Source organism: Onychomys torridus, chromosome 3 (assembly GCF_903995425.1).
Source record: "Onychomys torridus chromosome 3, mOncTor1.1, whole genome shotgun sequence".
Taxonomy (NCBI): Eukaryota; Metazoa; Chordata; class Mammalia; order Rodentia; family Cricetidae; genus Onychomys; species Onychomys torridus.
This window is the reverse complement of record NC_050445.1, coordinates 2,178,864-2,201,727: the sequence shown is the minus strand read 5'-3', so window position 1 is coordinate 2,201,727 and position 22,864 is coordinate 2,178,864. Positions and strand designations below refer to the sequence as shown.

At 37.7% G+C, this 22,864-nt stretch overlaps 1 protein-coding gene across 12 annotated transcripts in view; it reads left to right on the top strand.

Moving 5' to 3' along the window:
* The window catches only part of Kmt2c (lysine methyltransferase 2C), a 247,142-nt gene that overhangs the window by 180,805 nt on the left and 43,473 nt on the right, over window positions 1-22,864 (top strand). For 7 of the 12 annotated variants that reach the window (XM_036181134.1, XM_036181142.1, XM_036181144.1 and 4 more), the window contains 11 exons: window positions 303-471; window positions 9,605-9,709; window positions 10,049-10,096; window positions 10,966-11,136; window positions 11,269-11,301; window positions 11,403-11,522; window positions 16,897-17,029; window positions 17,267-17,478; window positions 18,542-18,615; window positions 19,779-19,961; window positions 20,318-22,228. In XM_036181134.1, coding sequence (XP_036037027.1) covers window positions 303-471; window positions 9,605-9,709; window positions 10,049-10,096; window positions 10,966-11,136; window positions 11,269-11,301; window positions 11,403-11,522; window positions 16,897-17,029; window positions 17,267-17,478; window positions 18,542-18,615; window positions 19,779-19,961; window positions 20,318-22,228 — 3,159 coding nt within the window. The remainder of the gene's footprint in view (window positions 1-302; window positions 472-9,604; window positions 9,710-10,048; window positions 10,097-10,965; window positions 11,137-11,268; window positions 11,302-11,402; window positions 11,523-16,896; window positions 17,030-17,266; window positions 17,479-18,541; window positions 18,616-19,778; window positions 19,962-20,317; window positions 22,229-22,864) is intronic. The other 5 variants (XM_036181141.1, XM_036181140.1, XM_036181138.1 and 2 more) reach the window with 4 other exon arrangements.

The following is a 22,864-nucleotide window of genomic DNA, read 5'->3' as shown; positions in this document are numbered from 1 at the left end:
ACCAAAACATCTATCAATTCTAAAATTTGATTGCACATTAGTCTCTGAAAAATGAATTATTTTATGGTTTCTACAAACACTTTTGACACATTGTTTTTACATTTGTTTAATTTTGTTTTTGAGAAAGATATCAAAATTAATTTAACACAGTATATTCAAAATCAACAGGATCTCTGTATATTATAGTCTTTAGTTTTTATATTGTTAAATGCAAAGTTTTTCTTGTCAAAATGATGACAGGATATTGTTAGTTTTATAGAATTTAGAACTAATAATTTTCTTATGTGCTCATCTTTGTCTAGGAAGCATTTTTTGGAAAAGATCTTCTAGATACCAGCAGACAAAACAAGCTGAGTTTAGATAATCTATCAGAAGATGCAGCTCAGCTTTCATATAAAACAGGTTTCTTGGATCCTTCCTCAGATCCGCTACTGAGTTCATCTTCTGCTTCAGGAAAACCTGGAACTCAGGGTATGTAGATTAATTCACAGGTATTTTCTTTATGCCACATGTCATTTACCTTCTAGTTATTATAAAACACTTCTTAGAAATACTTCTGTTTGATCTAATATACTTTATTGAAATATAACTTATATTTGGTAAATGTAGCTTTTTTTTTTTTTTAATGTAGGAAGTTCTAGAAAACTTTTCAAACGACTTGTCAAATTAACCTACCAGTGTAATAATCATCAAAATCAGGAGTTGTGTGAGAAAACTTTCAGTTTATACTTTACCCATGACAGTGTCAGTTACACAACCCAAAAATTGCAAAATACGGCTGGGCAGTGGTGGAGCATGCTGTAATCCCAGCACTCAGGGATGCAGAGGCAGGTGGATCTCTGTGAGTTCGAGGCCAGCCTGGTCTGCAAAGCTATTCCAGGACAGACTCCAGAGCTACAGAGAAACCCTGTCTCAACCCCCCCCCCCCAAAAAAAAAAAAAATTTGCGAAGTATAAGTTGAGAGTGGCGGCATGTGCCTTTAATCCCAGCACTTGGGAGGCAGAGGCAGGGCAGTCTCTAAATTTGAGGGCAAGTCTGGTCTACAAAGCAAGTTCCACGACAGCCAGGGATGTACAGAGAAACCTTGTTTTGAAAAACAAACAAAAAGCTGCAAAATGAATGTTCACAGTTGGAAATTGTAGATAGTATGAGATTATATATATATCTCATGTAGTTTCTCACCACTGACAGACACTCTGTGCCAGTTAGTTCATTGTTGTGAAAAGAGGCTCTCCAGTGTCTTGCAGTATATTTATTGTCATTTCTGACCTCCTAAGGTCATGACTATCAAAAATTTCTCCTGAGTATAGTGATGCACATCTTTAATCCAAGTCAGACAGGTCTTTATTAGTTCAAGGCAAGCCTGGTGTATATAGTGAGTTCTAGGATAGCCAGAGTTACATAGTTAGATCTTGTCTCCAAAAAAACTAGAGAAACAAGTAAATAAATGTATATATGTCTTCAGTTATTCTTAAATAATTAGTGAACAAAATTGCTTGTTGTTGAGAACCACTGTACAGAAGTAGGAAATAAGGGACTATTAAAAATGAAAAGAGGGAGAGCTGAGGGATGGCTCTGTAGGTAAATAGTTTGCCTTGCAGTTACAAGGACTGAAGTTTGATCCTTAGAACCTATATGAAAATTCTGGATATGGTGGTGTTTCCTTGTAATCCCAATAATGAGGATATGGAAACAGGAGGATCATTTTGGCTTGCTGCCCAGACATTCTAGCTTAATTGGTGAGCTCAGGCCAGTGAGACTCCTTGTTGAAGGGAGGTGGATTTTCCTGATGATGACACCTGATGTTTTCTTCCACTCTACACACAAGCACATACATGGGTGTGGGTGTGCACGTACACACACACACACACACACACACACACACACACTATCTATACAAACTTTAATTGCAGTTTTAAAAAATAGAGTCATGAAGGAGGTTGAAGATATAGCTCAGTTAGTGAATCTTTGGCTCTCATACATGAAGCATTGGATTTGATCCCCAGCACCTCCTAAACTGGATGGATGAGGTAGTACGTGCCTATGTCCCCACTTGAGAAGTGGAAGCAGAAGGGTCAAGTTCAAGATACACTCTAGTATTATGTTGTAAGTTCAAAGGCAGTCTGAGCAGCATGAGGCCTCATTAAGAAAAATAAAGGGAGGAAAAGAGAGTAAGCAAAAATTATGTGTTTTTAAGTATTTATGTCAATGTCAGAGTTACAATCATGAGTTGAGGATTTAGCCCAGTGGTAAGAGTGCTTGCTTAGTCAAGCACAAGGCCCTGGGTTCGATCCTCAGCTCAAAAAAAAAAAAAAGTTACAATCACAATGTTATTTCTTTTTTTTTTTCTTCTAGACTCTTACCGTTCTATTAGTTATAGTACAATATTTTTCTGGCAGGCTTTATTTTGCCATTTATTAGGCTTAAATTTTATAAACTCATTTTAGAGAAAAAAATCTTAAGTAGACATGTACTAAATAATGACTTTGACTATTAAGTAATTAAAGCTTTTTTCACCCAGCATTGTCCTGTCATGAAATTCTGTTGACTTTCTTATGCTGTAGGGTTTTATATATATCTCTATCTACATATCTATCTATCTATCTATGTCTATCTATCTATGTCTATCTATCTATGTCTATCTATCTATCTATGCAATAACACATGACTAATTTAAGGGATTTGAGTAGCGGGAGATTTTTGTATCTTTAGGGCTGTCCTATACACCAAAGGATAATATATGCAAATTCTTACTTTTGATTTGACTTCCTTAAAAGAGTTGCAGGCAGTCTTATCCTTTAAGCACATAAACAATGATTCTGCATCATTATTAGCAAAGAAGGATGGAAAGAAGGAGCATACTTTTTGTTTAGTCTTACAAGATTCAAACAAAAAATACTTTGTTTTATTTTATGTTGGTTTTTAAGTACTCATTAGTTCTTATTCATATGTTTTAAACATTGTATAATGACTAGGTATTTCAAAGAATATGTTATAAATATTATGACATGTGGCTTGAAGCATTAAATTGAAATTGCTTGCACCAAGGGTATGTTATAAATATTATGACACGTGACTTGAGTTAAATGGAAGATACTTGCACTTGAATTTTGTGAGGTCTGAGTTGCATGGGGACACAGGATAGGACTGATGTTGATGTAAGTGTTTCTTACATAAAATTTCTTGAGGCATGATGATTTTATAGTAAGGCCAAACTTAGAAGACGGGAATAGTATTCATTTCAAAACATAAATGTAGTTTTTTTCAGTTATACATAAAGTTTAATGAAAGAAAGTTGCCCTTTTTGAACATTTAATGTAGACAAGGACACACTTTCTTTTTTTTTTTCTTTTTCTTTTTATTATTATATTTGTGTTTTAATTTTACATATCAGCCATGGGTTCCCCTGTCCTCCCTCCTCCCTACCCCACCCCCACATTCCCCCTATCCCCTCCCCTCCATTCCCATCTCCTCCAGGGCCAAGACTCCCCTGGGGATTCATTTAAGGACACACTTCCTTAAAAAATAAGATTTATTATTTTATGTGTATGGATGTTTTTGCCTGAATGTATGTCTATGTGCTGTGTTTGCAAATGATGCCCATGGAGACCAGAAGAGGGCACAAATCCCCTGAGACTGGAGTTTAACTTGAAATGGTTGTGAGCTGCCATGTGGATGCTAGGAATTAAACCTGGTGCCTTTGAAGAGTAGCCAGATCTGTTATCTACTGAACCATCTCTCCAGCCTCAGGGATAAAGTTTTTAAAACGTAGTCTTTAAAGAATTTATGATAATAATTTTTATATAGTAGATTTTCATTACTTAAAAACAAAAGGGCCTTTTTAGTAAGTAATTGCCCTGTAAGCTAAAGGTCCTGAATTTGATTTCAGAACTCATGTTAAAAAATTTGGCATGGTTACATATGCTTGTAATCCCAGTACTTGGAAGTTTTAAAGAGGAACATCCTCAGAGCTTGTTGACAGCCAGCCTTGTCTACTTATCGAACTTCAGGCCAGTGAAAGACCTCATTTCCAAGAACAAGGTGTATGGGACCTGGTGAATGACACTTGAAGTTGCCCTTTAACACCTTCCCATGTGCACACACACAAATGGGAATCATAGATGACCCCCTCATAGCTGTAGTTTTTTTTTCTTTTAAATATACCAATTTGTATAAAGTATTTCATACAGGTACTTAATTTAAAATATAAATAAATATGTATTTAAATTTTTAGGTAATACAAATATGGATGTTCTATCTGCATGTATGTATGTCTAACATGTGCATGCTTCGTGCACTTAGGAAATAAGATTTTATCCAGTGTCTGTTGAAAAAGATGAGCCTGAGGTGGTGGCGCACTCCTTTAATCCCAGCACTCGGGAGGCAGAGGGAGGTGGATCTGCCTGGTCTATAGAGTGAGATCAGGACAGGCACCAAAACTACACAGAGAAACCCTGTCTCGAAAAACTAGAGGTGGGGGGGAGAGCGAGAGAGAGTGCTAGTGCGAGCTTGAATTTCCTGGAACTGGTATTATCGATAGTCATAAACTACAATGTAGCTGCTGGGAACCAAGCACTCTGCCTCAGGAATGCTGGGATTAAAGGCATGCAGCACCACCACCACCCACCTCCGCCCTGCCCAGTAAGCAAATGCGCCATCTCCTCAATCCTCTGTGTGTGTGTGTGTGTGTGTGTGTGTGTGTGTGTGTGTGTGTATTTTTTAAAGATTTATTTATTTTTATGTATGTGGATATTTTGTCTGCTTGTATGTTTTGTTCACCATGTGTGCACTGCTCACAGAAGCCAGAAGAGGGCATTGGATCTCACAGAACTGGAGTTATAGTTGGTTGTTAACTGACACATGGGTACTGGGAACTGAACCTGTATCTTCTGCCAGTGGAAAAAGTGCTATCAATTACTGAGCCATCTCTCTAACCCCTGAAGTATTATTTTTATGCCATTAAAAAATATTTCGCCTTTATTTAAAATACATATGAAAGCTTAAAATTTTCGTATGTCTAATTACCTGCCATTTATACTGCACAAGGTTTCCTGTCTTCTAATGCCCCCCCCCCACCCTGCCTTTCTCCACCAGTCTGTTCTGCTTGTCTTCCAGTATTCCTGTACTTCCCCTCAACCTCCACAGTAAAACCTAGGCTTCACCACTTTATTCAAACCTTTGCCCAGGCTTGCAGTAGCTACTCTATATGTTTCTTTGACTTTCCCTGTGATTCCTTTAATCATTCTGGCCTTCTGTGACAGCTAGGATAGCTGATTTCCATGTGCTTAGGGTATCTTCACCTACTTTGTGCTTTGCTTTATTTAGCTCTCTAAATAATTGAGAAATGTAAGAACCAACGATGGGATCAGTCAGGAAAACAACCCAAAAATTACTTGAAGTAGCAAACTCCTTTCTATAGTAACCCTTAATGTAAATGGTCTTATTTTGTTTGTTTATTTTGGTGTAGACCTGGCTGATCCAGAACTTGCTGTATAGACCAGGCTGACCTCCAACTCTATAGAGATCCTCTTACCTCTGCTTGCTGCTAAGTTGATGATCTTAGTTTGATCCCTAAGAGCCATAGAGTGGATGGATAGAACCAATCCCTGCAAGCTTTCCTCAGATATCCTCCCACAGACTGAGGCATGTGCATGCTCTCTCCCTCCTTCCTCTGTACTAAATGTATTTTTTTTTAAGAGAGAAAGAGTCTTAACAAACTTTTAACCATATTAATAAAAAAAGACAGAAGATCCAGAGTGATGAAAAAGGAGATGAAATTAGGGGTTAAAAAAAAGAGACATAGCAAGTACTGAAGAAATTCAGTGGATAATTAGGAGATACTTGGAAAATCATGCTGTAAAAGGCTAGAAAATGCTGAATATTATAAATCCTTAGTCACACATTACCTATCAGTTAAATCATGAGATATTCTCTCTCTCTCTCTCTCTCTCTCTCTCTCTCTCTCTCTCTCTCTCTCTCTCTCTCGCCCTTTCCTTCCCTCCCTCCTGGAACTTGCTTCGAACAGCAGTCTGGCTTTGAACTCTGTTGCCTCTGCCTCCACCTCCCAGGTGCGGAGGTGAAGTGCATGCACCACCATCCCCCAAATCAAGAGACTATTAACAACTTCAACAAAGCCATTGAAAGCAAAGTTCAACATCTCTTCATGATTCTTTATTCATGAAGATATTAGGCTTAAAGGGAACATACCTCAACGTTACAAGGATATGATAGAGAAAACTCTATAGTCAACATACTAAATTTGGTAAATTGAAAGCATTCCCTCTGAAATGAGGAGCAGGTAAGAGTTAGTATAGTCTCCACTCTTTATTCCGTACAGTGCTTGAAATATACAGGAACAAAGCAAGATTTAAAAAAAGATGAGAAAATAGGAAAGAAAGGAATTATATTATCTTTCTTTGTGGTCAGTCTAATCATGTACTAAAAGACTTCCCCATAAAACTCTGATTTGATAAATACTTTTAGCAAAGTAGCAGGTGACAAAATTTATATACACAAATCAGTAGTTTTTCTATTTACTAATAACAAATTTGCTGAGAAGTTAGGAAACTAGTACAAAAATACACAGATACAAGCCTCATGAAGGAGATGAAGATTTACAATGAAGAAAGAAATTGGAGACAACACTAGGGAAGGGAAAGATGTTCACAGATCCACAGAATTACCATTTTGAGATTGACCTTAATGCCAAAAGTCTGTAGACTGTTGTGCTCTTTAATAAAGTCATAGTGTAATTCTTCATCGAAGTGGGGAAAAAGTCAATGGAAACCACAAAAGCCCCTGAACAAACAGCACAGTCCTTAGCTGAAAAAACAGTGCTGACATGGAGGCATGTACCACTATACCAGGTTTCAAATTACACTATGGAATGTATATGTATATGATCCTGGCATAAAATACAGGCATATGAAACAGTGGAATGGAATAGAAGGTCCAGAAATAAATCTATACAGTTACAGTTACCCAATTTTTTTTTTTTTTTTTTTGGACAGGGTTTCTCTGTGTAGCTTTGCACCTTTCCTGGGACTTGCTTGGTAGTCCAGGCTGGCCTCAAACTCACAGAGATCCACCTGGCTCTGCCTCCCAAGTGCTGGGATTATAGGTGTGCGCCACCACCTCCCAGCCTGTAACCCAGTTTTTGACAACTATCCAAAAACATGTGGAAGAAAAGGTAATATCTTAAATAAGTAATGCTAAGAAATGTGCATTTCTGTGATAGAAAAATGAAACTCAGTAATATAGAAAAACTAATTAAAAGTGGATCAAACAACTTATTGTGAGACTTGATGCCAACTGCTACTAATAACATACTTTATAGAAGTATAAGCAAATAATTTTTTTTGAAAATGACACTAATAGTGTAGAAAATAATTCCACATACAACAAATAAGATTGCATGAAATAAAAATCGAGCTACACAGAATAGGAAACACTCAGTAGAGTGGATAGCCTACAGAATTAGAGTAAATCTTCTACTATGTATCTGACAGAATTAATATATAGACTCATAAAGAACTAAAGCCTGGTTGGGGATTTAGCTCAGTGGCAAAGCGCTTGCCTAGCAAGCACAAGGCTCTGGGTTCGATCCTCAGCTAAAAAAAAACAAAAAAAACAAAAACAAAAAAAAACAAAACAAAAAAAAAAAAACTAAACCCTGCTGGGTGGTGGTGGCGGCGGCGCACACCTCTAATCCCAGTCACAGGAGGCAGAGGCAGGTCCATCTGAGTGAGTTCCAGGAAAAGTGCCAAAATTACAAAGAGAAACCCTGTCTTGAAAAACCAAACCAAAACAAAACAAAACAAAAAAAAACCTCACTGTAATCTAAAAAGAACTAAAGTCTAAATACCACCCTCTCCCCCTGAAAAGTTAGTCAATCAACAGGGAAGCGACTTAGACAGTTTCCAAAAGAAGAAATATCAGTGCTCAATAAATATATGAAAAGTGTTCAATATGCTTAGCCATCAAGAAAATGTAAACTTGTTGAATGTGATGGCACACCCTTTTAACCCAGCACTGGAGAGGTAGAGGCAAGCAAATCTCTTTGAGTTCAAGAGCAAGACTGGTCTACATGTGCAGTCCTGGACAGCAAAAGCTACATAGTGCCTCAGAAAATGAGAGGAGGGGCAGGTAATGCAGATTGAAACTTCTGGGATTTCACCTTATTCCAGTCAGCATGGGTGGGTTCAGAAAACAGCAGCATGTGCTGATGAGGATGTAGTAGAAATGGGACTCTGAGAGACTGCCGGTGGGAATGGGAAGTAGTATGGCCACTGTGGAAATCACTATGAACTAGTATATGGTCCAGTTGTGCCACTCACTACTCAGTATATACCTGAAAGAACTGAAGTCAGCCTCCCACAGAAATACTTGCACATTTATATTTATTATAGTCTCACAATACCAAAGATGTGGAAGTAGGCTGATGTCCATCAACAGATAACTGTATTAGAAAACATTGCATATGCACACTCACATGCACATACATATAATGGAAAATGAAACTGGAAATCATGTTAAGCAAAATACCCCAGAATGAGAAAAACAAATGTCACAGGTTTTTTTTTCTCATCCAAAATTAACATTTAGAAAATGAATGTATAGAAATTGTGTGTATGTATGTGTGTGTGTGTGTGTGTGTGTGTGTGTGTGTATGAATTGAAAGTCGGTGGGATTTATCTAGGGAGAGAAAGGAGTCTTAAACTATGGGGAGGTGGTTAGAAGGTTAGATAACAAATACATCATGTTTTCTCTTGGGGAACTAGATTGCATATATATGCATATACAGGTGCATATGTGTATTCACGTACATAGAAATTATAAGAGAGACTATGGGGACAGAAGGCACCAGTGGGTAGGGTTGTAAGTGAGCATGTAATAAAAGTTTAATGTGTTCAAAGCATAATACACATGTATGAAATGTCATAGTGAAAAACTGAATGTCACAAAATCTTTCTATGGCAAGTCATCTCTGGAAATGACATTTCTGCCTATTCTTCAAATAGATCCCTCAGAGCCTATTTCATTTCCTTTAGTGTTATTAATGAGGAAGTGAGCCCTATGAGAACAGGTCATTTGTTAACAGTTCCATCTTGTTCCAAGCTGTCCATAGACACAGTTCTTTGATATTAAAACAGTCGTTTAGTGAATAATTAATGAGTATTTAAACAGGAAAAGAAATAGTAGTTGTAGTGGATACCTGGCTTGTGCTTTGCTAGAAATTTCAAAATACTATCTGTTTTTCATGGTTTTTTTTTTAAATTGTACTGTATTTTCTAGATGTCATTCTTAGTTATGCCACTTAACTAATGAATTTTTATTTTATAAGATTTTGAATTTATTTTTATTGCTTAATGGTCTTCCAATTTTTATTTCTTTTGTCAATATACATCAATCTTGAAAACAAAATTTGAATTTTTAATGTTTTGTTAATCAAAAGATAAGTATCTTTGCTTTTAATTTAGTGATGCTCTTAAGTTCTTATCACTCTGCCAGTTGCCTCAGCAGCTGCTATATTCTAGGTACTTAGGACATTTTAGAATTTTATGTCTAGGAAAATACTTAATTTTCATATACTTACTATATTTAGGTACTGCTGATGACCCATTAGCTGATATTTCTGAAGTCTTAAACACAGATGATGACATTCTTGGAATAATCTCAGATGATCTTGCAAAATCAGTTGATCATTCAGGTATACATGAATACTGTTTGCCTGATTTTTGTTCTGTGACTTAAGAGCTGTATGGATGTGGAACAGTTTTATTTTTCCCAATAATGGAAGCAGAAGTGGTTTTGATGTTTTGCTTTGTTTTGTTTTTGTTTTTGGGCTGTGTCGAAGCCAGTATTTGATCTTCCTTGACTGGCTTTAGGAGGGGACATAGAAGGTTGGCTCATTCTTGTTACCTTTCTAATTGCATCAGAGTTAAGGCATGTTGCCTTCAAAGTCTTGCTGCGCTTTCTCCTCTTTGTGTGTGTCCCTCCTTCCCACTTCTGTGGCAATCATCCATTTTATTTGGTTTGGGTCTTGTAGGTCTTGATTTATGCACTTTCCAGGTTGGGAGCTCACCCTTCCCTTTTGGTAAGACCTGAGCAATGGATGGCACTGACTAGAAGTAGTCTTTCTCAGTAGTGGTCTCAGCTGGCAGCCTGTAGGTGCATGCGAGTTTATTAGTAGTGCTAATGCATCACTAATCCATACATTGCTTTTTCCTTCTTGTGTACAGCTAAAGCATAGTGCTTTCAATGACTTCCTTAATAATTTTAATGAATGGTTTTGTTCTAAATAGTTTCTAATACTAAATTAAATAAAAGCAGACTAAAATGTAGGACTAATGACATTGAGAAAGTATGAGGAAATAGATGATAGGCTACTATTACTAGATGGTATAAGGTGATGAACATAATTTATATTTTCAGATTATACTATAAAATATTTTAAAATAATTTATAATTGAAATTATTTACAAAAGATGATTATTGGGTTGGGGATTTAGCTCAGTGATCAGCTTAAAAAAAAAAGATGATTATTAAGCTGTATCCTGCTATAACTGAGTGTAACCTGCTTCACGTGTTGTATTTTACAGTTGACCTGATGATACCACTGTTTTCCAAATTAGAACAGTTTTTCATGTAATGGCATCTTATGGATTCCTAATAGAGTTAAATTTAGTAGATGTTGCCAAGTTGAAATCAGTTGTGTCTTTTGTCCTCAGGAAATGTACTTACTTTGAAGAAAAAAAATAACATCAAGTGTCATATAAACTCATAGATACTTTGTAGCTAAGTTTAGTAATAGCCTATCCAAAGTACTACTAGAATCCTGATAATTATAATTCAGAAGTATAGGCTTCTTTTAAATCAATGTGTATATTAATGCATATAGATAATGTTGTCCATTTTGTGCATGTGCTGGACTCACCTTTTCATTTATTTACCTTATTCTTTTAGATATTGGCCCCATTGCTGATGATGCTTCCTCTTTGCCTCAGCCAAGTGTCAGTCAGAGTTCACGACCATTAAGTGAAGAGCAACTAGATGGGATCCTCAGTCCTGAGCTAGACAAAATGGTCACAGATGGTAAAATATTTGCCCTACATCTAGGCTTTCTAAAAGACATGAGTAAATATGACTTTCAAAGCTTTTTGCATGCAATTTTATGTTTGGACTTGTTTTCATAATTTTTCTATTAATTAAATCCTGTTTTATATCCTTATATGGTATAGATAATTATTACTATTTTTTTTATTCTAGGAGCAATTCTTGGAAAGTTATATAAAATTCCAGGTATGTTTGTATTCTGTTGTTTCACTTTATAAAAGGATGGCATTCTCCATTGAATGAGTCCTATATAATTGTCATGTTATCTCTGTGATTATTTTTCTCAGAGCTTGGAGGAAAGGATGTTGAAGACTTGTTTACTGCTGTACTTAGTCCTGCTACCACTCAGCCAGCTCCATTACCACAGCCTCCCCATCCACCACAGCTATTGCCAATGCACAATCAGGGTATGCTATTACTTTCTAAGCATGATTCCATTTGTGTGTGTATTTGTAAGTATGTGTGACAGTGTGCACACAGGATGAGCCTCAGATGGGTTCCTCAAGCTATCTAATATGGTTGGTTGTTGAGAGCACCACAATACCCAGCTTTATATATTTACCTATTGAGTGTGTAGAGTGTTTGTGCTCAAGCGTGTGTGTGTGTGTGTGTGTGTGAGAGAGAGAGAGAGAGGGGGGGGGTAGCATTTAGAGGGCAATGTACGGGAATCAAGGCTCTTTTTCCACCATGTGTTCTAGAGATTAAACTCAGATTGTCCAAATTGGTGAGAAGGGCCTTTACCCATTGAACCATCTTTCTGGTCCATTTTTGGAGTCCCATTAATTCTTTTTTCTAATTTATTTCTGTGTGTGTATAGCTGTGTGGGCACATACACTCTGGCGCGTGTGTGGAAAGAAGGCAGAGCACAACTTGCAGGAGTAGGTTCCTTCCTTTCATCATTTCGTCCTGGGCATCTAATTTGGGTAGTGAGGCTTGGCAACAAGCAGTGCCTTTATCCACTCAGCCTTCTCCCTCCCTCTCTCCCAGCTTCTTATGCTCTTCAAGCACCTTACTAATTCATGTATCTCTCCAGCTGCTGCATGATTTTTTTTATTACATACACACAAACATAAACACACACACACACACACACACACACACACACACACACACAGTGCCCTGTTCCTTAGTGCTAGATGACACAAGCTTATAGAAGAAAACCCACTTTGCTAATGATTGAAAAATACTGCTTCCAGTCACGCTCCATGAAATTCTCTAACTCTTGAGACTAGAACAGACTTGCTCCTTTTTTGCTGTAGTGAGATTGTAATGGTGCCTGGCCTGTCTTCTTTCCCCAGTTCCACCCTAACTCACTTTCCATTCTGCACATCCTCACATGACTACTCTGTTTGGTTGACCATACCATCCATACATCAAAACTGAACTCAACGAATCTGGTCTCAGTTTTATTGATATTTCCTCAGAGCTGAAACATGCTTATCCCTATCCCCATGTGCTTTCATTTGCATTTGTGTGGCACAAATATAAATAAATGCTTTCTGGGATGTTAGTTTGTCTATTTAGATTGTGATCTCCTCAAAGATTTGACTCTCATTCTGTTCATCATAGGACCTAAATTCAGAGTCACTTGGTAGCCTTTGCCCATTTTTAAATTCTTGTGAAATTTTTTAGAAACTTGCTTATTTTGTATGGCCAATTTTCTTTTATCTACTAGTAACAATTTGCAATGTAAATTGTGGGTTCCTTTCTGGATAGCTGAAATACAATAATCAAGAATTAAGATCTATAGGAATATATTGGAAGAGAGATTAAGAGCTATATGTATCGACTCCCCAGGAAAGGAGTTTAGAATTCTACAGATAGTACATGTTGTTTTGTTTTTGGTTTTTATTGTTGTTGTTTCCACTGAGACATGGTTTCTTTGTATAGCCCTGGCTGTCCTGGAACTTGCTTTATACACCAGGCTGGACTCAAACTCACTGAGATACACCTGCCTCTGCCTCTAGAGTGCTGGGATTAAAGGTGTGCGCCACCATACCCAGAAAGTGCATATTTTAATAACTGAAAAGAATAACATATATGTCCTTTGCTAATGCTTTGGATTATATATGTAAGGATATCTTTATAACCTTGTACTACTTTTCATATGTAATTAAATTTATTAATAAATTGCCTTTATTGTTCATTTTTTGAATACACAAAAAATTCCATAGCAAAAATACTGGAAATACTTAGATTTTGACCAGTTTAGTTGTTAAATGTAAATGTACCTTGAGGTTTTCCAAACTAAACATTGAATTTATAATTGGGCAAAACTCTTGCTTTAACTGTTTCTTGCTAAAATCATCAGTTCCCAACCTGTGGGTCACATCCCTTTTGCAAATCTCTTATCTCCAAAATATTTACATTATGATTCATAACAGTAGCAAAATTACAGTTATGAAGTAGCAATGAAAATAATTTTATGGCTGGGGGGTCACCACAATATGAGGAGCTGTGTTAAAGGGTCACAGCATTAGGAAGGTTGAGAACCACTGCAGTTGTTTTCTCATGCTTTTAAATGATTAAGAATTCTTCAATATTTTTCTTGTCAATACATAAAAACAATTTTATGTATTTTATAGTTGGAAATATATATTTTAGAGATAAATCAGTTACAAAGGTATGCATTTGTAAAGGTTGTTAGAGAAATTACTTCATTGTGCAATCTTATTTTTTTAAAAAAAATTTTAGGATGATTAAAAAGAAAAAATAGCCAGGTGGTGGTGGTGCAAGCCTTTAATACCATCACTCAGGAGACAGAGGCAGGTAAATCTCTGTGAGTTTAAGGCCAACCTGGTCTACAGAGTGAGTTCCAGCACAGCCAGGGACTACATAGAGAAACCTTGTCTCAAAAAATCCCAAAATACAGAAAAAGAAAACATAGTTCAGTGTTGTTACATAATTTAAGATGAATAAAAGGTTGACCATCCTCCTGAGCCTATAGCCTATATAAGATTGTAGACTTTAATTATACCATTGACTTACAGAGAAGTATAATTCAAGTAGAGCTGCATAAAACATCTAGATTTCAATGTTTGAAATAATGTTAGTTCCAATTTAAGGACAAAAATGTGTGATCATGGTACACACACACACACACACACACACACACGAACACACATACATACATACAGTGACAGGTAGTCAAGAATGATAACTTTTGTATTTTCTAGAGCAGAAGATGGAGTGCCTAGAAAGATCAAATTAGAAATGGATATTAGTGCTAGGTTATTGACATCTATGGAAATTGGGCAGAGGCAGTTGGTGTGGTTGATATATTGTGCATCCCAATAAACTTATCTGGGGGTCAGAGAACAGAACAGCCATAGTATTAAACATAGAGGTTAGGCAGTGGTAGCACATGCCTTTAATCCTAGCATTCCAGGGGCAGAGATCCATGTGGATCTCTGTGAGTTTAAAACCACACTGGAAACAGCCAGGCATGTGACTCATGCCTTTAATCCCAGGAAGTGAAGGCAGAAAGCAGAAAGGTATATAAGGCGTGAGGACCAGGAACTAGTGCTGGTTAAGCATTCAGGCTTTCGAGATGCAGTCAGCTGAGATCCATTTGGATGAGGACTCCAGTCTGAGGAAACAGGATCAGCTGCAGAATTAGTGAGGTGAGGTGGCTGTGGCTTATTCTGCTTCTCTGATCTTCCAGTCTTCACTCCAATACCTAGCTCCAGGCTTGTTTTCATTAATAAATACCTTTAAGATTCATGCTTCAAGTTAACTCTTTTCATCCAGGATTCTCAGAACCAGTGAAGACTCATACTGATGAAATGATGTTATAAGTTAACCTGTTTGGTAGGGTTCTGGTGTCAATATTGGAAATCAATTTGGAAATAAAAATTGTAGTAATGTGCTTGAGAGATGGCCCAGTGGATAACACAGTTGCTATACAAGTGTAAGGATCAGATTTCAGATAGCCAGCCCCCACATAAAAGCTGGGAGAGTGTGGTAGCCCACCAGACCCACCTCTAATCCCAGCCATTGGGAGGCAGAGACTGGGTGGAGCAAGGAGTGAGGGTTCTGAGAGGAAGCTGGCTGGCTAAACTAGCTAGAATTATTGAACTCTGGGTTCTGGGAAAGACCCATGGCTCAATAAATAAAACGGAGAGCAGTTGAGAGATACTGGACAACAACTTTGAACTTTCACACATGCATCCACACAAAAGTGAACATACATACACATGAAAAATCGAATTCTAGTAATCTATTGAATTGATGTGAGAGAGAGTAAAAATTAAGTGAATTAAACAATATAAACAAACAATCCATAACTCAAGATTTTTCAGACAATGCATTAAAACCATATGCAAAGGGATACTCTCCTTCTCCTTCTTCCCCTCATTGTATGTGTACATTCGTGTGTGCCTGTATTTAGGCAGTTTAATAGATGGCTTTTATTTTGGTAGAAATGTGACATACATTCCTCATTCTGACTTGTAGGCAGTTGCAGTTAGTCAACTCCATAGATGAAAGAATTCATGTTATTTTTCTAGTGTTACGAACTGGAGTTATGGGAAGAATGAGATATTTTTTTCCCCAGAGAATCATATTGCTGAGGCTGAGGCAAGACTGCTGTTCTAGGACAGTCTGGGCTATGTGGCAAGTTCTTGTCTCTAAAATTTATTTAAGTAAATAATGAAGGAGAGATGCATTCCCGTTTACTCATGTGACCTTTAACAATCTTTTTATCTTAAATGGAGGAATACATAAGTGCCTTTACGTTTGAAGCTACAGAGTTAATACTTGTAAGACTTTACAGAATGGTACTTAGCACACAGGAAAAGCACCAGGAATGGTGGATTTACAAGAGGTATTCCTGATAGATAGCCACAGTGGTGAGCATATTTTTACCACTCTGCCTTTGTTTATCCTAATTATCTGAAACTTAAGTTTTATTAAAGATGTGCAAGACAGTTAAGTGGATAAAGCTCTTATGAAGCCCAACTATCTGAATTCAATACCTGCAATCCACAAGTTGAAAGGAGAGAACCAAAACGTTCCATGCCTTTGCTGGGAAAAGACAACTTATTTTAAATAGTTTAGACTATGGTTGATCATAGTAAATATTGTAGTGATACACTTGTTGGTAATGGGGAAGCTTGAGGAAATCTTATATTTTGTCCAGTGTCTATTTAAAAAGAGCCGGTGGTTGTGGCGCACGCCTTTAATCCCAGCACTCAGGAGGCAGAGGCAGGCAGATCTCTGTGAGTTCAAGGCCAGCCTGGGCTACGGAGTGAGTTCCAGGAAATGTACAAAGCTACACAGAGAAACCCTGTCCCCCCCCCCCCACAAAAAAAAAAAGATGATAAAGTATTTATTTGGAAAGAGAGTTGAAAATGATTTTGGAATCTGAATTTCAAATCTATAATTCATTGTTTTTGTAGCTAATGTGTATTGAATATTTACTGCCTACCAGGACGACTAAACACACACTATGTCAATCAATGTACATAACACTACCTCCATTTTACAGACTGAATTACAAGTCACTTCTGCTTTTAACAAGTTCTAGACTTGCAATGAAAACTTAGAGCTGTTAGACTATAAAACTATTTATTTAATAGACTATAATTAGGGAAGGGTGATTGTTGGAGACCACGTTTCAAAATTCTGTAATCAAGTGCATCACCTTTTAATCTGTATTATATAGTATAATGTTGAAAAAAATTACTAATTTAAAATAGTATTAAATATTTAAGTATTTAAGCCACTTGTCATATGAATATTTTACAAAATAAATTAAATGATTATTTTTCCTCCTTTAAGATGTTTTTTCCCGGATGCCACTCATGAATGGCCTTATTGGACCCAGTCCTCATCTTCCACATAATTCTTTGCCTCCTGGAAGTGGATTGGGGACTTTTCCTGCTATAGCACAATCCCCTTATTCTGATGTCAGGTATTTAAAAATCTTACTTTCTGTAGAAATCTAAATTATACCAACCTTTGTTCTATCTTAATCTTTTAAATTATTATGCATGATATTAGTAGTTGTTACATTAACTGAGTTTTCCTTAAGATCATCAAGCATATTTAAAGCTATTTTGTAACAATCTTAACTAGAGTAGTATTGAACACAGTATTAGTAGAAAGTTTCCTTGTTGATGAAGTGAAAGTGGTTTTGTTACTTTTCCAGGGATAAAAGTCCCGCATTTAATGCAATTGCAAGTGATCCTAACAGCTCCTGGGCGCCAGCTCCCTCTATGGAAGGAGAAAATGATACCATGTCAAATGCCCAGAGGAGCACACTGAAGTGGGAGAAGGAGGAGGCTCTTGGTGAGATGGCAACAGTAGCACCAGTTCTCTACACAAATATTAATTTCCCTAATTTAAAGGAAGAATTCCCAGGTCAGTCACAGACGTATTATGATATTTAACAGCTTTCTCTTGAATGCCATACCTTTGTTTTGAAGAATACACTAGAAAGTCCTTTTTTCATCAAATGTTTATCTGACCAGGTTGCCCATGACACAGATTCCTTTAGTACTTAATACACTTAGGCCTTGTGTTCATTTGTATATTTCCCAAAACTTTCTTTAATTCATGAAATTGACAGTTTTCTAGGTCCTATTAGTGCTCAATTATGAGGTAGTTAATGCTATGCAATTTTTTATAATTAAGTACATTTTTTATTCTTTGAGACATTCTCATGTATTTTGATCATCAGAGTTATCTATTCTTCCTCCTCCACCCCTTCCAGATTCACCCCCTAGTCCCCTTCTAACTTTGTGTCCTCCTTTTAAAAAACAAAACAAAACAAAAAACAACCCACTGAGTCCCGTTTGTGATGCTTATATGCTCCTGGGTATAGGATCCAGCCACTGGAGCATTGTCTATCTCCTAGGAGTTATACCTGTAAAGGAAATTGATTCTTCTTCCCCTCGATCCATCAACTGTCAATAGCTCCCCAGCTAGGTGTGGGAGATCATGAGTGCCCTCTCCCCCACAGAGGCTGGAAGAGTTTATGGATCCCATGGAACTATAGTTACAGACAGTTGTGAGCCCTATGTGGATACTAGGACTCATACCTGGGTCCTCTGGAAGAGCTCCGGGTATTCACTGAGCCCCCTCTCTCTCCATTCCCCATCATAGGAATATCTTAGACTTGGAATGCAAGCCCAAACAAGATCTTCCTTTGTTTTACTGATGCCTGGTACATAAAGCCTGAAAGATAAATTTTCTGTAGCGTTTTGAGTGTGCTTTGTTAAGGCTAAAACTGAATCACCAGCTGAGATTTCTGGTTGGAACTCAAAACATTTTGAATTTTAGATTTCTGATTTTCAGATTATTAATACTCAACCTGTTTTGTATTAAAATATGACCTGAATAAGATAATAACCAGTTTATTAGTAGCTTTTCTACAACACTGTGTCACCATATTTCTGAAAGTGTGGCTTCTGTGCTTTTGCAGATTGGACTACTCGAGTGAAACAAATTGCCAAGTTGTGGAGAAAAGCCAGCTCTCAGGAAAGAGCACCATATGTGGTATTTAATAATTCCTGTGTGTTAGATTTTTAAGCACAATATTTGAAACTTACTTTAATGAAGTAATGAAAAGAAATACTTGTTAATACTTAGAAAACTAGCAGTTAGTTTTATTTTAAAGTTATACTATTTTTCTTTCTTTTCTTTTACTAAAAAAACAACATTTTTTAACAGATCAGAGTATTTTAAGGGCACAATTAATTCATATCATCTTATCTCTTTAACAGATAGTACTGCATTTGAAGATGAGATTAGTTTTCTTTTTTTATGTATGAGATTTACAAAAGAATCTTTATACATCTTGAAAGAAACACACTTCCTTTAAGGAGTTCTGAAATATCACCAGAGCTGGAAATGATTAAGATAATTCACAATTCACATAGTGACTTATTTTCTCCAGAGGAGCTTGAGTGAACCCTTGCTTCAGCTGGAGCTACAGCTGCAAAGCCTTGTTGGGGGGTGGTGGTGGGGATATGTTATTGTTAAGTACAAGATCTTCCACGCACCAGTTTTCAGTTATAATAATAACTTTGGGTAGAGCTAATGAGGGGCAGGGCTGAGGAATTGTTTTACCTTAAATTTAGTAATGATAGGCCAGGTGGTGGTGGTGGCACACGCTTTTAATACCAGCACTTGGGAGGCAGAGCCAGGCAGATCTCTGTGAGTTCGAGGCCAGCCTGGTCTACAAATCAAGATCCAGGACAGGCTCCAAAGCTACACAGAGAAACCCTGTCTTGCAAAAAAAAAAAAAAAAAAAAAAAAAAAATTATTTTTATTATTATTTTTTTTTAGTAATGATAGGATTTGTTTTTCTTATGTGTAATTTTCCTTGATGGTAAGTTTCAGATTTCCAGCTGTTTTAATTTGAGGATCAGTTTGCTATTTTCTTCTTTAAATTGAGGGACATGCTATTTCTTTGTTCTAACGATGTATTTGAATTATAGTAAAATATATTCTATCACACTAGGATTTCTTACCATACTTGAAATACATATATAGAAATGTCTTTACCTGGTAGTAGCATGCACTGTGGAGACTGGATAATATCCAGGTTCTTTTTTAGCAGAGAGAGACTGTAAGTTTTCAAGAGTGATATTTCAACTATTTAACACAACTTTTTTATCTTAAAAACATTGGGGCATGTTTTTTTCTTTTAATCAAAGCAAAAAGCCAGAGATAACAGAGCTGCTTTACGCATTAATAAAGTTCAGATGTCAAACGATTCTATGAAAAGGCAACAACAGCAAGACAGCATCGATCCCAGCTCCCGCATCGATTCGGATCTTTTTAAAGACCCTTTAAAGCAGAGAGAATCGGAGCATGAACAGGAATGGAAATTTAGACAGGTATGGGTTTTTTGGATGATTTGGATTTTAAATCACATTTTTGCTTTTTGAGGAAGAGAGGTATTTATGTCATTTCAGAATGTAGATCCTAATAGAACTTGAGAAGTATTAAAATAGATTTTCCTTTTGGTAAAGTATATATTCAAATTGGTCTTAGATATTTATTGAACTATTACAGATAATATACTGCTCCAGGCATAAATGGTACTTGCTATGATAATATCTCTTTTGTTGTTAAGCATTTATGAACTAGGAAACTGTGTGCAAGGTACTGACATCAGGTGATGATCTTGGTGCTGCCTTTCTCTCCATGACAGTTGTTTTCTTCTTTGTGTTCTTTTTTCCTGTCCTAACAGCAAATGCGCCAGAAAAGTAAGCAACAAGCTAAAATTGAAGCTACACAGAAGCTGGAACAGGTGAAGAATGAGCAGCAGCAGCAGCAGCAGCAGCAGCAGCAGCAGCAGCAGCAGCAGCAGCAGCAGCAGCAACTCGGTTCTCAGCACCTTCTAGTACCTTCTGGTTCAGATACTCCAAGCAGTGGAGCACAGAGTCCCTTGACACCTCAGGCTGGCAATGGAAATGCATCTCCTGCACAAACATTTCAAAAAGACCTATTCTCCAAACACCTACCCAGTGCCGCCGCTTCCACACCTTCAGATGATGTGTTTGTCAAGCCACAACCTCCACCACCTCCTTCAACCCCATCCCGAATTCCCATTCAGGAATGTCTCTCTCAGTCCCAGAATTCTCAGCCACCTTCTCCACAGATGTTCTCACCTGGATCATCTCACTCCAGACCACCATCTCCCGCAGATCCTTATGCAAAAATGGTTGGTACTCCCAGACCACCTGCTGGGGGCCATAGTTTTCCCAGAAGAAGTTCTGTTACACCCGTGGAAACCTGTGTGCCTCTATCTTCAGTACCGAGGTCTATTCAGATGAATGAAACATCAACCTCTAGGCCATCCCCAGCCAGAGATTTATGTGCTTCCGCTATGACAAACAGTGACCCTTATGCAAAACCTCCAGATACACCTAGGCCCATGATGACAGATCAGTTTCCCAAACCTTTTAGCCTTCCTCGATCCCCTGTGGTTTCAGAACAAACTACAAAAGGTTCTCTAGCAGCTGGAACCACGGATCACTTTACTAAACCATCTCCTAGAGCAGATGCCTTTCAAAGGCAACGGCTGCCTGACCCATATGCACGACCATTGCTGACACCTGCCCCACTGGATAATGGCCCTTTTAAGACCCCACTGCACCCTCCTCCATCTCAGGATCCATATGGATCTGTGTCACAAGCATCAAGACGACTCTCTATTGACCCTTATGAAAGGCCGGCCTTGACACCGAGGCCTGTAGATAATTTTTCTCATAGTCAGTCAAATGATCCATATAGCCAGCCTCCCCTAACTCCACACCCAGCAATGAGTGATTCTTTTACTCATTCTTCAAGGGCTTTTTCTCAGCCTGGAACCATATCAAGGTCAGCATCTCAGGACCTATATTCACAACCCCCAGGAACTCCACGCCCTGGTATCGATTCTTATTCCCAAACCTCAGGAACTGCTCGATCCAATCCAGACCCTTATTCTCAACCTCCTGGTACTCCCCGGCCTAACACTATTGATCCATATAGTCAGCAGCCACCAACTCCCAGGCCTTCTCCACAGACAGACATGTTTGTTTCCTCTGTGGTAAATCAGAGACATGCTGATCCATATGCTCATCATCTTGGAACGCCAAGACCTGGGATTTCTGTTCCCTATTCTCAGCCACCAGCAACACCAAGGCCAAGGACATCAGAGGGATTTACTAGGTCCTCCAGTGCGAGACCAGCCCTCATGCCAAACCAGGATCCTTTTTTGCAAGCAGCACAAAACCGAGTACCAGGTTTACCTGGCCCTTTGATAAGGCCACCCGATACGTGCTCCCAGACTCCCAGGCCACCTAGGCCTGGCCTTACAGACACATTCAGCCGTGCTTCCCCATCTGCTGCTCGTGATCCCTATGAGCAGCCTCCAATGACTCCCAGGCCTCAGTCTGACTCTTTTGGAACTAGTCAAGTTGTCCATGATCTTATTGACCGTCCAGGTCCTGGGTCAGAAGGAAACTTCAACACATCTTCAAATCTTCCCATAAGCTCACAAGGACAGCAGTTCTCCAGTGTCTCCCAGCTTCCTGGACCCGTGGGAACTTCAGGAGGAACTGATACACAGAACACTGTGAACATGTCTCAAGCTGACACAGAGAAACTGAGACAGGTAAACATTACAGTGTTTTCAGATGTTTTATATATATTATCTGTGGAAGCTTTTCATGAAAACAAATGGTAATTTCTTCTACAACAATGTTAAAGTTTCTTTTTTAAATTATTCTTTAGAGTTTGTTAAATAAATGCAAAAATGAAAATAACAAAATTAGCATCAATTTAAATTGGATTTAACCTGGATCTAATTTCATTCTTCATGAAGTTGTTGGAATATCTTTAAATATGAAAACTTTTTTTCATTTATTTTATTATGCATAGTGTTCTGTCTGCATGTATGCCTACAGGCCAGAAGAGGGCACTAGATCTCATTTTAGATGGTTGTGAGGCACCATGTGGGTGCTGGGAATTGAACTCAGGACCTCTGGAAGAGCAGTCGGTGCTCTTAACCTCTGAGCCACCTCTCCAGCCCGAAAACTTTTCTTTTATGGTGGTTATTTGGCCAAGGAAAAAGACCCAGGAATCACTAGTTTTTGTTGTCATTTGTTTGGTTTTGGGGTGTGTGTATTTTGTAGTTAAATGTAAGTAGTGTTTTACAATGCTTTAAAGCATTTTGAAATTTTAAACAATGTAGTAGTAACACAGTGGAAACATTGAGAGTATTTTAAATGTTTTGAATTATAAATCCTGA